Raw genomic sequence first — 15804 nt, forward strand, 5'->3', positions numbered from 1 at the left:
CTATCTTTTCCCTTGCTTATTGAACTGCAGTTATGTTGCAGTGGCACCTGATCTTTATTCCATGTTTACTTTTCAGTTGGAGATGAATCTGTGAACAAATATGTCAATAGTCCGCCTTTAGCAGATTATTTTTCGAATTTGATTTCATACTTCCGGGAGCAGTGCATCAGCTTGGATAGATGGGTATCTGAAGCTTCAAAGTATGTGTTGGGGTGTTGATGGATAGTGATGTGAACAGTTGCATCATTCTTCTTTATATATGGTTGGATTAAACTTATGATTTATATATTTGTTTTTTCCCCTAGTTATCCCCTAATAAGTATTATTTGGCTACTGTGACAGGAATCCTGGCCCAGAATCAACCTCTTGCATTCTTGCTGCTGTAGAAGAAATTGAAGATTATTTGTATTATTTTAGTGATGTCATTTCTGCTGGGATTCCTGATCTTGGAAGATTAATAACAGAAAATATTTCGCAGATTCTAATATTTCCTTTGCTTCTTACTTCTCTGAATATGGAGCATACTGATGTATGCATCTTTGCCTTCTGTCTCTACTTAGAAACAGTTCTATTGTTTCTTATTTCTTTTATGGGAATTGTTTTTTCCTCGTATGACTGTTATAATAAATTGTGGCTATGTGTTTCTTCTCACTTTTTGTTGCTTGCATCTACAGGAAACACACATTAGTGGCACTACATCTCGTTATCTACTTTGTTGCATCTTGCGCATTGTTAAAACCAAGGATTTGGCAAATAGTATTGCGGCTGCTCTATTCTGCCCCCCGGATGCGTTTTCTCCAATTTCTGAAACTAAACCCAATGGCTGTATGTCGGGTCATGTTTCTTCACATGAAAACCAACAGCTGGATAATGATGCTAGTCACTCAGAGGCAGATACTCAACATTTAAGAGTTGTTGTAGCAAATTCATCTAGTTCTCCTCAAATTCATCCTGGAGAAGATTTTGTCTTGCAGCATGGTTGTGATAGTCCACGTTTGACTTTGAGGTAGGTTAATTCTAGTTGTCTCTGGAAGTTGAATTTTATTTTTCCTTTGTTCTATATATCTTGATCCATATTTGATAGCTGCTTTTATTTCCTGTGTCAATTGGTGCAGACACTTCTATGGTATAACTGAATATTTACCTCATATTGTTATTTGCTTACGACTGCCAAAAAATGAGAATCATGGGAAGCTTGTTAATGTAGAAAGGGTTCAACTAAGAACCACTCTACAGTCTACAGTAGCATCATTAATAGTTGCAGCCGATCAGCAATAATAGAAGCAAATCAGAATTAGAAGTTAAACACCAAAATAGAAGGTAACAAATACTAGGTAACCAGCAGTGAGAATGGGCTCTAAGGCTGATCAAGTGGAGTAGGCAATGAGGAGAATCTTTGCTGAAAATTTCAGCCAATTTCAATGGTTAACTTGTGAGATATGGCCCCAACACCAAATTAGAAGGTTTATAGAAAACTTGCCAAATTAGCACTGCACTTGGCCTCCAAGAAGGATCGAGTGTTGAACTTGTAGAGGTGATGCTATGCTGCAATTTTGGTTCAGTTATGATGTTTATAAGTGGAGATGGGAGTTGGGGATGAAAATAGAATAGTGTACAGGACAAATTCTTTGCTAATAAGGTAGTGCCTCCAACGACGCAAAACCTGAACAACTGCATATAGTTCAATGTCATAAGAACTTCTCACTGTAGAATATCTGGTTTTGGCATCATTGAACTTCTCACTGTAGAAGGCAATAGGGTGCCCATTCTACATAAGAACTCCTCCTAGACCAACATGCGAAGCATCAGTGCAAATTCGAATATTTGGTCAAAGTTTGGTAGGCGTAACGCTGGAGCTTCAATCATCTTTTTCTTGATCACTTGGAAAGCTTTATGGGCTGCTGCTGTCTATTCGAACTTTCCTTTGTTTTGTTTGGTGCACTCAATGATGGGTGCTATGATGGCACTAAAATTGCAAACAAATCGCCTGTAGAATGATGCTAAATCATGGAAGCTTCTTTACTTCAGTGAATGACTTCGGAGTGGGATTAGCAATGTTTCTGACCTTTCCCGGATCAGCTTCAACACTCTTTGAAGATGTAATAAAACCAAGGAAAACAACCTTGGGTAGCAGGAAGTAGCACTTCTTCAAGTTGATGTATAACTTCTCTTGCCTGAGTACTCTAAAAACTTGCTTCAAGTGGTCAATATGGTCATATGGATGCTTACTGTAAGCCAAAATGTCATCAAAGTAAACAACAAGAAATTTACCAATAAAAGGACAAAGTACCTGTGTCATAACTCTCATGAATGTGCTAGGTGCATTCGTCAGACCAAAGGGCATAACCTTCCATTCGAACAGTCCATCTTTAGTCTTGAAAGTTGTCTTCCATTCGTCTCCAGGCCGGATGCGAATCTGATTATAACCACTTCGAAGATTAATCTTAGAAAAGTTTAGAGAGCCGGATAGCATGTCCAACATATCATCAAGCCTTGGAATTGGAAACCTATACTTGATGGTAATTTTGTTAATGGCTATGCTGTCCACACACATACGCCACAAACCATCTCTCGTTGGAGTCAATAAGGCTGGAACAGCACAAGGGCTAAGACTCTCTTCAATGAACCCCTTTTGGATCAGCTCTCCAACTTGTTTCCAGAGCTCATCATGCTCTGTAGGGTTGAGTCTATAGGCAGGCAGATTAGGTAGCACCGAGCCTGGTATCAAGTTAATAGCATGCTGGATGTCTCTCAATGGGGGCAGTTCATTAGGCAGTTCCTTTGGCGCCACATCAGAGAAATCGTGCAATAAGTCCTTAATAGCGTGTGCTAGCTTTACTTCTGGCTGGGCAGCAACTTCTTGAGTAACCACAACTAAGATCAGGTCTGAATCATGGTTGGTTTGCTCAAACTCCTTCTGTGGAACAGCTAGTACCTAATTCTCACAATCTGTCCCCTTTTGGTTGGTACGCATTGAGTGGCATTTGCGCATCTCTAAGGGTAGATTAAGAGGTTTAAAAATAACTTGCTGTCCCTTGTGTTGGAACACATACTGGTTCTTCCTTCCAAGGATGGCAACATCATTATCATATAACCAAAGCCTTCCCAATAAAACATCAGTCATCTTCATTGGGATGATGTCGCACCATACCTCTTCTGAGTAGGCTTGAAGCTGTAAATGAATGTTGCATCTCTTGTTCGCCTCCAATTTATTACCGTTCAGCAAAGAGACTTTGTAAGGTGATGGGTGCTTCTGAAGTTTCAGATTAGCCTTCTTCACAAAGCCTTCGGAAATTACATTAACACAACTACCACTATTAACAATAACCTGGATAGTGCGTTCTCTAGTGCGCATACGAGTGCAGAAAATGCAGCTACACCGCCAATCCTCGCCTTTGGTTTCAGCCATTAATATACGTGCTACAACATGAACACCTCGGGTATCTTCATAATCATCACCCAAGTCCTCATAGTTATCAGCCCCGTCATCACAATCATCTGGGGGATAAGTAGAGATGCAACGTTCCTTTACAGCTTCAAGCCTACTCAAAAGAGGTATGGTGCGACATCATGCCAATGAAGATGACTGATGTTTTATTGGGAAGGTTTGGTTATATGATAATGATGTTGCCATCCCTGGAAGGAAGAACCAGTGTGTGTTCCAACACAAGGGACAACAAGTTATTTTTAAACCTCTTAATCTACCCTTAGAGATGCGCAAACGCCATTCAATGCGTACCAACCAAAAGGGGACAAATTGTGAGAATAAAGTACTAGCTGTTCCACAGAAGGAGTTTGAGCAAACCAGCCATGATTCAGGCCTGATCTTAGCTTTGGTTACTCAAGAAGTTGTTGCCTAGCCAGAAGTGAAGCTAGCACAGCCCATTAAGGACTTATTGCACGATTTCTCTGATGTGGTGCCAGAGGAACTGCCTAATGAACTATCCCCATTGAGAGACATCCAACATGCTATTGACTTGATACCAGGCTCGGTGCTGCGTAATCTGCTTACCTACAGACTCAACCCTACAGAGCATGATGAGCTCCGGAAACAAGTTGGAGAGCTGCTCCAAAAGGGGTTCATTGAAGAGAGTCTCAGCCCTTGTGCTGTTCCAGCCTTATTGACTCCAAAGAGAGATGGTTTGTGGCGTATGTATATGGACAGCAGAGCCATTAACAAAATTACCATCAAGTACAGGTTTCCAATTCCAAGGCTTGATGATATGTTGGCATGCTGTCTGGCTCTATGATCTTTTCTAAGATTGATCTTCGAAGTGGTTATAATCAGATTCGTATCCGACCTAGAGATGAATGGAAGACAACTGTCAAGACTAAAGATGGACTGTTCGAATGGAAGGTTATGCCCTTTAGTCTGACGAATGCACCTAGCACATTCATGAGAGTTATGACACAAGTACTTCGTCATTTTATTGGTAAATTTCTTGTTGTTTACTTTGATGACATTTTGGTGTCATCCATATGACCATATTGATCACTTGAAGCAAGTCCTCAGAGTACTCAGGCAGGAGAAGTTATACATCAACTTGAAGAAGTGCTACTTCATGCTGCCTAAGGTTATTTTCCTTGGTTTTATTATATCTTCAAAGGGTGATGAAGCTGATCCGGAAAAGGTCAAGCATTGTTGATCCCACTCCGAAGACATTCACTGAAGTAAAGAAGCTTCCACGGTTTGGCATCATTCTACAGGCGATTTGTTCGCAATTTTAGTCCCATCATGGCACCCATTATTGAGTGCACCAAACAAAACAAAGGAAAGTTCGAATGGACAGCAGCAGCCCTTAAAGCTTTCCAAGTGATCAAGAGGAAGATGATTGAAGCTCCAGTGTTACCCCTACCAAACTTTGACTAAATATTTGAAGTTGTACTGATGCTTCGCATGTTGGTCTAGGAGTTCTTATGCAAAATGGGCACCCTATTGCATTCTACAGGGATGCAGTTGTTCAGGTGTTGCGTCATTGGAGGCACTATCTTATTGGCAAAGAATTTGTCTTGTACACAGATCATGAAGCACTCAAGCACCTCCACTCTCAGAAGTCCATTAGCACCCGGCATGCTAAATGGGTTTCTTATCTACAGGAGTTTAATTTTGCCCTCAAGTACAAGTCAGGAAAGGAGAACACAGTGGCTGATGCACTGAGCAGAAAAGTCCTGACTTTGAACACATTTTCAGCCCATGCACTTAGCATCGAGCAGATCAGAGATGAGTATGCTAGTGACAAGGACTTTCATGTCCTATATGCTGATTTGAAGCAGGGTGGACAACACCTTAAGTATTCATTACATGATGGTTATTTGTTTTTAGGAACACATCTCTGTATTCCTGAATCTTCCTTACGCCATTACATTATTAGGGAGTTACATGGAGGAGGCTTGGGAGGACACTTTGGGAAAGACAAAACCATCATATAGGTGACTGATCAGTACTATTGGGCTCACTTGGCCAAGGGTGTAGAGCATGTAATCAGGAGATGCCGAGTTTTCCAGTGAACTATGCCAAGCAGAACACGAGTCTCTATTCACCCCCGAATTCCTCATCAGCCTTGGGTTGACATCAGTATGGATTTTGTACTTGGGCTGCCCCCTACTGGAGAGAGATTTGACTCCATCATTGTTGTAGTGGACAGATTCACCAAGATGGCTCACTTTATCCTCTGCCGAAAAATACTTGATGCTTCCCACATTGCCAAGTTGTTTTTCAAGGAGATAGTTCGCATCCATGGGCTGTCGAGTACTATAGTCTCTGATAGAGATGTGAAGTTTATGAGCTACTTCTAGAAGACTTTATGGCTGAAGACAAACACCAAGCTTCTGTTCTCTACTGCATTCCACCCACAGACTGATGGGCAAACAGAAGTGGTAAACAGGAGCCTTGGTAACCTATTGAGATGTTTGGTGAGAGATTATGAGAAGACATGGCCCTCCATCCTTGACATTGCTAAGTTTGCATACAACAACTCTTATGAACAGGGCCACTGGACGTACCCCTTTTCGAGATTCTCCTAGGAATACAGCCTAAACGTCTCAGTGGTCTTGTTTCTTTACCTCCTCAAGCTAGGGTAAGTGTGGAAGCAGATGAGTTCCTCCGCCACATCACCGAGGTGTACGCTGATGTTCGAAGGAAGATAGCACTCAATACTGATCATTACAAGGCTATTGCTGATAAACATTGCCGATTTGTTGAATTCAAGCCTGGAGACATGGTCATGGTCAGGGTTAACCCAGAGAGACACCAACCAGGTGTCAACAACAAGCTCCATCCAAAGAAGATGGGTCCATACAAGGTGCTGAAACGTATTGGACCCAATGCTTATGTTCTCGAGTTGCCTGCTGATATGGGCATAAGCAATGTGTTTAATGTGGCAGATCTCTACTTGTACATAGGACATCACTTAGATGATGGTGATTCGGAGCACATGCTGAGGCTGCCCCAACTCAAACCACCTTCTGCAGATGTGATCGAGGAGGTTCTAGATGACATGTACAAGACCACTCGACATGGCACTGGTTACAATTCTTTCCTTGTCAAATGGAAAACTCGCCCACACCAAGACAGTACTTGGATCCATGTAGATGACTTAAAGAAGCTTGATCCCGAGTTATATGATCGATATATGGCCTTCACCCATTCATTGAAGATGAATGTTTCTAAACCGGGGAGAGCTGATGTAGGTCCAATCACAAGGAAGAAGAAGAAACAACCCTGATTGGCTGCATTCGTTGGAACCTAGTTTTTTCTATACTTAATTTTTTTTTCAGCCTTTAAGAACTAATTCTGATTGGGTGGATTTGTTTTAATTTGATTGGTTCATTAGGAATCTTTTAAGTCATTGTTTTAAACTATGTTTTATTCCCCCCTCCGCGATTTTAAGAGGGCAGGAATTGTTTTTGTAATAGGAATCAGATCTGGGATTCCAAATCCAGATATGAATAAGTGTAGGCCTTTGGCCCTTTTGATTATAAATAAAATAAATTGTGGGCAAGCTCCTCCACTATTCTGAATTCAAAAAAACTTCTCTTTAGCTTTTGCTACTTGTGGCCTTGCTGCTGTTGCTCCTTTGTGAGTACTTGCATCCTTGTGGATCTCAAGGTGGACAGGGTGGGTGGATCTCCCACGACTCCTTGCATCGTGAAGATCAGGAGGCCCTTCTCTGGATTGTTTGAGCTGCTGCCATTGGTGATACATCAAACCAGTAAGTTACTTTTAAGTTTCTGCAATCACGCTTCTCCTTTCTCATCCTCTAACCTAAGCCTCCACTCCCAATTGATCCCCTAAACCCTAGCTCCATCTACCATCCATAAACCCTAATTACCCCTCATCTCTGTGAAACCTAAAAACTCCTAAATTCTGTCCAGCCCTATTCAACCATCCAAATCTCACCATACTTCAACCGAATCATCCCCTCCATACCTACAACACTCGACCAGCACCCCTTGACCTAATTCCCCCTCTAAACCCTAGATCTCATCATCCCCTTATTCCTAAAACCCAAAACCCGAAACCCTAATTTCCTAAAATTCAAATCTTCACTTAAACCCTACAAATCCTACCCCATTAAACTCTCATAGGCTTGCCTAGCTTTACCCACTAAATTCCCACTTCATTATCCAAACCCTAACCCTAATTTTGACCTAAAACTCTCAATTCTGCCCCATTCGGCCAGCACCTTTGTGAGGGTTTGATCTATTTGGCTCCTAGTAGGTTTCCTACCTATCTAGGACTACATTAGTTAGTGGTGTAGAGCAATCCAGCCAGCAGAATAGGCCAAGAGTTGGATCGAGTGGGGTGGTTGATGGTGTGATTCTGTGCTCCAAATCTCCACAGGTTCTGATGGAGGGGTGGGAAGTTATGGGACTCAGAAGTTGTAGCAGTAATTCATCTTGCAGGAACAGCATCAGTCTTCAAACGATGGCAGCAACAGCAGCAACAGTCTTGAAGTGTTTGGGGATTGATTACAGCCTTCGAAGGATTCTTCACAGCACTTGTATTGTTAACAGAGGAAACAGTAACACAAAGGGTTCGATTGATATAGAAGATAAGAGAAGAAGGGGAAAGGGATAAGGAGATTCGGCTCTCACGAGCCAGGTTCTCTCAGCCCTTCATGGATTTCGGCTCTCACCAGTCAGCCTCTTTGCCATTCATCCTCACAATGGGATAAGAAACTTGCTCAAAGCAATACTCAATCATTCACTAAATCGTTGGTGGGGAGGGGGGGGGGGGCTCTAAGGACATTACATATTTATGAGCAGCTATGCTTGCCTTATAAGTAGAAGAAAATTAGAAATTTGCAAGAAAAGGACGCAAACTAAAAATAAAAACTTAAGGAAAATATAAATTTCTAATTAAAAGCAAAGCCTACTTTCTAAATCTGGAATTAGAAATTAAAGAGCTAAGGTTGCTTAATAGACAACTACAAAATATCTTAGAGAATAATTCTAAAAATAGAAACTAAACTAAACTCCTAATTCCTCACGCATAGACAAAATTGACCCTTCAAAAAGTCTTAATACGATTTGGTCTTGGGCCCCATAGAATCTTCTAATAATATATATTCTCACCAAGGCAAAATAAGGTGCTGTGACATTGTTTACGTGAACAGTGTTTTGGCCTCTTTTTTTTCATGTTTTGATCTACGTCACTTGTTTTCTTCACTTCCATTAAGGCATAACATTGGTGATATCAATATAATATTACATAACCCTATGAGGAGTGAATACAGTTTGCATCACTTGATGGCAAGGTTCAGAATTCCACTGCAAAGAGCGATTTTCAGCACGAGGTGAAATCAAAATGTTTTGGCAAAGTCACCAAAATCTGGGTGGAATTTGATATAGAAAAAGAGAAAATGGTTAATCCACAGGAGTTCCTCAAAACCTTTTAATAGAACAGTATGGGATTCTAATTTAAGCATAACTGCATATATTGGACTATCTTTTTTGGGGTATACATCATAGTTGGCAAGGCATCGCCTAGGCGGGCGCCTTAGACGCGATGCCGCCTTAGACGCCTTGGCCGCCTAGTTGGTGTCGCCTTGATTTTTTACTGCACTTTTGGTTTTTAGCAATGTTTTACCATATTAAGATTTATGGAATTTTTAGATTTGAGAAAAACCCAGCATTAGAAAGTTGAAAATTGCACCTACCACCACAAATCAAGTTTTTGTTCTTGAACTAGGGTGTAGACATTTTATCCTACCGCATTTTGGTTTTTAGCAATGTTTTACCATATTAAGATTTATTGAATTTTTAGATTTGAGAAAAACCTCAGCATTAGAAAATTGAAAATTGCACCTACCGCCGCAAATCAAGTTTTTGTTCTTGAACTAGGGGGTAGACATTTAATCCTTTTGGAATTTTATTTTTTAACTATTTTATTGGATTCAAATAGGGGGTATTTGCTTATTTATAAATACAAAAACATTTACTTAAATGATGTTAGGCATAAATAAGTGTCTGTCCTGGTTTCTGGCATAAATAAGTGTCTGTATACCAAGGTTTGCATAAATAGGTGTCTTTATACCAAGATTTCCCATCGAGATGACCAAAACCTGAGATCTCGGCCGAGACATTGTAACTTTCCATTTCGCCCTTCATCTCGTCTCGAGCCTTCGTAAAAGCGAGATTTTCGTTGAGACCTCGCGAGTTTTAGTTCTATGCTAATAACCAATTGTCATTCAAGGGAAACTAAAAAAGAATTGAGAGGAGGAAAATGTAGAAATGAGATAAGAGAAGAGAGCAAAAATTAGAAAGAAAAACAAGGGAATTCAATCATAGTAAAATGGTGGAACAACAGAATAGAATAGAAGTAGGTAGAAATATAATCAACCAATAGATACTGCCATGTATATGCAGAACTATGTTCTTATTAGCACTAATGAGGAGTTTGGTAACCAAGGTTATTAAAGTCGCACTCTGGTCGATTGGTGCCAACAACAACAAAATCAGGTCTGCGAATGTTGATAATTGTGGACAAATAGATCTCTGCATACCTTTTTTATTTTTTTGATGATTAAATAATTCAATTACCAAAGGAAGAAGGGGGAGGGGAAGGATACAAGAAAAAGCCAACAGTAAGCCCTGCCAAAAAGCAGGGACAAGAAAAGGGCCAAAGCTCAACCCAAAAACACACAAAAAGAAAAGCCAGGCAATCTAAGGAACCAAGCCTGGCTCGAAGAATGCCAACTAACCCGGGTCAATAGGCTTACCACTTAGAGCATCATTTTTGATATCCAAATTGGAAGGTGAATTCAACTCCGGGGTGGTCAGGGCGTAAGAAAGAGAGGGACGCTTTTTAGGGAAAGGAGGGGAGTTGGGGTTATGGCGACGGAAAACGTGAAGAGACGGGGAGGCGGAAGGGTAGGAAAGCCGGGTAGAGTTAAGGGTTGAGAGAGAAGAGGGAACTGACCCATTAGAACTAAATGGGCCAGCCAAAGAGGAACAATAGGTGGGTTGGGCTAGAGAGGAAAAGGATAAAGGAGAGGGAACTGGCCCATTAGAACCAGATTGGCCAGCCAAAGAAGGACAGGAGTTAGGCTGGGCTACAGAGTGAATGGATAAAGGAGAGGGAAGGGATAAAGGGGGGACCACTGTTAGGAAAACTCTTCCCTCCTTCCATGAATTTTTTTGATGATAACAAACGCATTGATATAAGCTAATATGTACTTAAGAAGGTTTTAAGTTGACAGGAATACTAAAGCTCCAAAGAAGGACAAGAATTGAAGGAAGAATGAAAAGAATGCAAAATTAAGCCTTGAAAGACCCAGAGATTTGAAGGTCATACCTATTAGAGAACTCAAACAACCAACACCGGAAGCAAAGAAGGCTTGAAGTCCTCTTGAAGTCGCTCGTGTGCACATAAAAACACATTGCATATACACATAATGGAAAAATCATATGCATCATGTAGAGACTTTAGGAGGCTTTTTATATAACCTCTTAACCTCAGTATAGGATGGTAAACAGTTGGAACAAAACCCCAAAAGTCGGACTATCAAAAAAATAGTCAAGACAATCACATGGCCATTTTCAACCGGGACTGGCAGAAGTCTGCCGGTACGTACCAATAGGTCTGCCCGGTCGACCAGATCGTGCCGGATGATCTGTCGGTCGACCAGACATCGACCGGATGGTCCAGCTCATGCCTCAACGGTTATATTGCCCGGTCGACCGGTAAGGTCTTCAGGTCTACCAGATGGATAAAAATAGATCCGTTAGAGTTATTTCTACACATGCTTTTAGGGCATTAAATGAGCTCTATAAATAGTAAGTGTGTCAGACCTTTTCACCATCTACTACAGTCCAAAAGACAACTTTATTGAGAGGTGAAAAGTCTTTCAAAGCTCTATTGTGTTGAAGTCAAGAAGTTCTTATCAAGGCCATTCAAGATTGACTTCATTCATGTTCTAAGGAAGGTCAAGCTCATGTGCATTCATTTTCATATCATTCAACACTTGCAAGGAGTTCATGTCACACTCCTTGCCTAGGTAATTCTTATCTTATTTTAATTGTATTTTGTTCTTGTTGTTGAGTTGGGTAACTCTAGATGAGCAAGGTGTACTTGGATTAACCTAAACTAGACTTAAGAGTGCAAGGAATTCTCTTATCCTCAAAAGATAAGGATCCTCTTATCTTGGTAAAAAGATTATAAAGGTGTTTTTCCCACCTATTGTATTGAAAGGAAGAGATTAGTGAAATTCTCTCAAGGTTGAGAGGAGTGGATGTAGGCTGGTTTGGCTAAACCACTATAAAATCTTGTGTCATCCTCCTTTAAGCATTTATCTTTATTCACTTTGTTTAAATTTAAATCAAATTGAAAGAATTATAAAAAGATTCATATTTCACTAGTGATAACCTATTCACCCCCCTCTAGGTTATTCCACAACCACGACATTGGAAGGGGGAATTGAGGAGAGAGAAGGTCTAGGGGATAAAAAGCCCTTAGTCTTAGATTTGAGAAAGGAGGAGATACCAAGGTGTAAATGGAGAGACTTTGGGGAGGTTTGCAGAGGGACGACAAGCTTCATGTGGTCAATAGGTTCCATATGGTCAGTAGGCTCAACAAGCTCGTCAGGCACAACAAGCATAGGATCAGTGGAGACTGGCTTAGGAAGAAGACATGACTTATGGTTAAGTAGGGAAGAGGCCAGCTCATCGGGGGAGAGGAAAGCTGCATCATCGTAGAGGGAGGCAGCCTGGAGGAGAGAGAAGCGGTTTGAACCTACGGTAGCAGGGGGGACCATTTGCTCAGTGGGAATTGGACGATGGGTAGAGATTGAAGCCGAGAGATCCTTCTGGCGAGTTTTTCGATGGCGACTTCTTCTTTGGCCACGACTAGGGTTGTGATGCTCAGAAGCTGCCAGAAGAGAAGCAGAGAATCGACTGGAGGTCTTCTTAGCTCCATGGCAAGATTAGGACCTTCGATAGAAGAAAGCAAAGCAGAAAAAGCTTCAGCGGTGGCTTCACTCCCAGCATCAGGATTTTTTCCAGTCAAATGACCTAAGTACTTGCAAGATAAGCACTGCGGGGGGAGGGGGGGTTCTCCAGTCATAGTGAACAGCCTGGTTGAAGGAGCCTTCATCATCAACTACGAGGATGGAAGCTGGTAGGGGAGAATCCGCCGGAACTTCTACATAGATTTTGGCGAAGGCGAGGCGATCTTGGAGTTTTGTTTTGCCATCGGAATAGAGAGGATTTCCAAGGACCGAGCCAATCACATATTCACATTAAGACCCACCTCACACCAGAAATGCAAAGGGAGCCCGGGGAGAGAGATCTAGAGAGGAAGAGAACTGAGATTGAGACGATGCAGCTGAAGATAGCGGTTCCATTGCCGGAGAAAGAGGGGTTTTCTTCCCACGTTCTAGGGACCTCCAGCCAAAACTCTACTTTGTCTTCATCTTCAGCAAACTTGAAGATAAAGAAACCATTGTCTAGCAGGTATGTTTCAAAACGGCCCTTTGTTTTCCATTGCTTCGAAAGAGGAGCTTTTACAAAGGGGAAAGGGGGTCAGGTTCCCATAAAGTGCCCCACTAGGCAATTATCCCATTCTTAGCTTCATGAAGGAGGAGATCAGCTTCGTAATGGGCTGCCTTGGAGCCACTGATGAAGGTGGGAGGGACAAAGTGAGGGGGGAGCCATCACGGGAGGAGGGGTTTTGGGATGAGAAGAGGGAGGACCAAGGTCTAGGTTCAGGGGTACGGAGAGGGGAGGCCCTGGGTGGTGGCGGCACCACCCCAGGGTGATCGAACATTCAGGAAAGGGTTCAGGCCATCACTGTGGCTGCCTTTCCGATTGTCTAGCAGGTATGTTTTGTCTGTGCATAACTTAATTAAGCATAGTAGATCAGGAAGAGAATATAAAGAAGACTGTAGAAATAGATAACAAAAAACAAATAAAGAATAAGGGAGGAGAAGAGATGAAAACCTGAAATAGAGAGGCGAATGATGAATACCTGTAATAGAGAAGATTCAATGGAAAGAGTTTGAGAGAGGTGCAGTACCTAGGCAGATCCTAGGGTTGCGAAGAGAAACTCTTACTCCCAAATACAATCTGCATTCAATTATCATAAACTTCCGTAAACATTTGAGAATATGACTCTTTACACTAAGCAAGGAATTGACTACTTACTTAAGAAGCAATTGATTTCTTCTACAAGAAGCCAATATGTAGCTTCTTTCTCTTTTAAGTTTCTTAATCCCAAAGAAAGCATGATCAGAATGACAAAAGTATCATCATTCAATACCATTACCATTAAATACAATCCTGCTCCTACTTAACAGAAAAACTCTTGTCTATTTCTCTTCTTGATCCCTTATATGGTCCTAAAATTGAAAGCCTTGAGGCTTGAGCTTGGTTGTAGAATTTGTGCTTTGGCCTCAAAATGGGTTCTTGTTTCCCAAGCCAATTAAGGTGAATAAGTGAATTGCATCAGTAGGTCATTCTTTGCAAATATAAGATGCATGCTAAACATTCGCGAAGTGCTATCTATTCTCATGTACATGTGGAGGTGAATGGTCAAGACTAGTTCTGGTCACCTTCTAAAGTGTGTAGATGTGGTCTTGTCTTGGGACAATGAGACCTTGTACCCCCCTGAGTCGCATGGAGATGAACCATGATTTCTCTTTGAAGAGGATGTCTCTGCATCATCAACAGTAGTGGTACTTTTCTATAGCAACAAAACAAGGTTATCATGTCTTCGAAAATTGTGGAATCTGTTGGGTCCCTCACTTTCCAGGTGAGGCCATGTGGATACCCCTCTTAAACCCCTCTTTTTGTAATTCAAATTTATCTGTAGGTTTTTACATTGTATTAACTGTGAATGGATGCATAATGACCCAGGACAAAAAAAAAAAAAAAAAAAAAAAAAACAGAGAACATAGGTCAACTTTCTTCCCCAAATGATCAACACAAGGCTCTAGGAATATCTACTGGCAGCAACCTATGGCAATGAGAGCAAAGGCCAAACCGCTGGCATGTCCTTGACATTAACTTTACATGCTGAGAGATTCGAATCCTCCCTGATTTTATTCCATTTACTCTGAGCTGATTTGTCCAGTTCATGGTTCAAAAACTTGTCTCGAGGAGGTGTCTCGACCAGGTCGAGATCTTGAGATCTCGGCGTGACTGCATTTTTTTTTTGGGTTTCGGTTTGATGTTTAGGTGGGAAAATGGCCATAGTTGACTCTGAAACTTTAAGAGAAGCTTGTTTTAGGCTTAATAAACATATTTAAATCTTCAAATTGTAAAAAAAAAGCACCCAATTTTGTGCTTTAGATTTGCACCCTTAGTTGGCAATAAATGTCGAATCCTTATGTAATATTTGCCTATACGCATTGTTGTTTGAGTGCTATGAGACATAATGGGCAAATAAAAAAAGTAAATTATGCAATAATGGATGAAGATTAGTAATATTGAATAATTATTTAAGAAATAGTTAAGGACTTAAAGTAAAAACTACAAAGTACAGTGAACAATATATATGTCATAGACACCATAGTCTTCCATGTCCCAATGTTGAATTGTATGGTGTATACCATGGGGTTATACATGGGATTTTACTATGTAATTTTTTCCTTTTTATCTTTCCTTTTTCCCTATCTAATAACTCTCTTATGTGGGAAGGTTGGTGTTCATCAAATCAGTTCTACAAGCTTCTTATATTTACTGGTCAGGAATTTATGGGTTACCTCACTCCACCATCAAGTCTTTGGAATCCCTTATGACTTCTTTTGTCTGGAAAGGCTCTGACTCCTCAACATTTCTTCACCCCATTAGTTGGGCTTTAGTTTGCCTCCCTTTGGAGGAAGGAGGCCTGGGCATTAGAAGAATCAAGGAAGTGAACTCAGCTGGTATCATCAAGTTGATTTGGAAGATTGCCTCTAGAAAGAGGAGTATTTGGGTTGATTGGATTTATTTTGGGCTTCTAAAATCAGATTCTATTTGGACTGTCTCTATCACATCTGATGCTACTTGGGTTTGGCATAAAATCCTTGCCACTCGACTGTCTGTTCTTGGATCTATCCAATCCCGTATAGGTGATGGGACCTCCACCTCCCTTTGGCTTGACCATTGGCACCCTATGGGAATCCTTCTCCATCAGGTTAGCCCTAGAAGTATCTATGGTTCTGGATTGGCTCGAAATGCTTTGGTGGCGGATATTCTTGATTTGAATGGCTAGGCCCCCCCGGAATCTTCTAACCCGGTGCTTAACAATATTTGGGGTATCTTACCTTCCATTACTAGAAGACCCCACTATCGAGGTGACTGTGTTACTTGGCTGCAAAGTTC

The 15804-nt window shown here is 41.2% G+C and overlaps 1 protein-coding gene across 2 annotated transcripts in view; it reads left to right on the top strand.

The window, feature by feature from the left end:
• The window catches only part of LOC122661993 (protein TRANSPARENT TESTA 9), a 103523-nt gene that overhangs the window by 14322 nt on the left and 73397 nt on the right, over nt 1–15804 (top strand). Inside the window, exons 8-10 of one of the 2 annotated variants that reach the window (XM_043857526.1) lie at nt 77–212; nt 343–529; nt 675–1006. In XM_043857526.1, the coding sequence (XP_043713461.1) occupies nt 77–212; nt 343–529; nt 675–1006 (655 nt within the window). The remainder of the gene's footprint in view (nt 1–76; nt 213–342; nt 530–674; nt 1007–15804) is intronic. The other variant, XM_043857527.1, reaches the window with a different exon arrangement.

This window comes from Telopea speciosissima, chromosome 5, assembly GCF_018873765.1.
Source record: "Telopea speciosissima isolate NSW1024214 ecotype Mountain lineage chromosome 5, Tspe_v1, whole genome shotgun sequence".
Taxonomy (NCBI): Eukaryota; Viridiplantae; Streptophyta; class Magnoliopsida; order Proteales; family Proteaceae; genus Telopea; species Telopea speciosissima.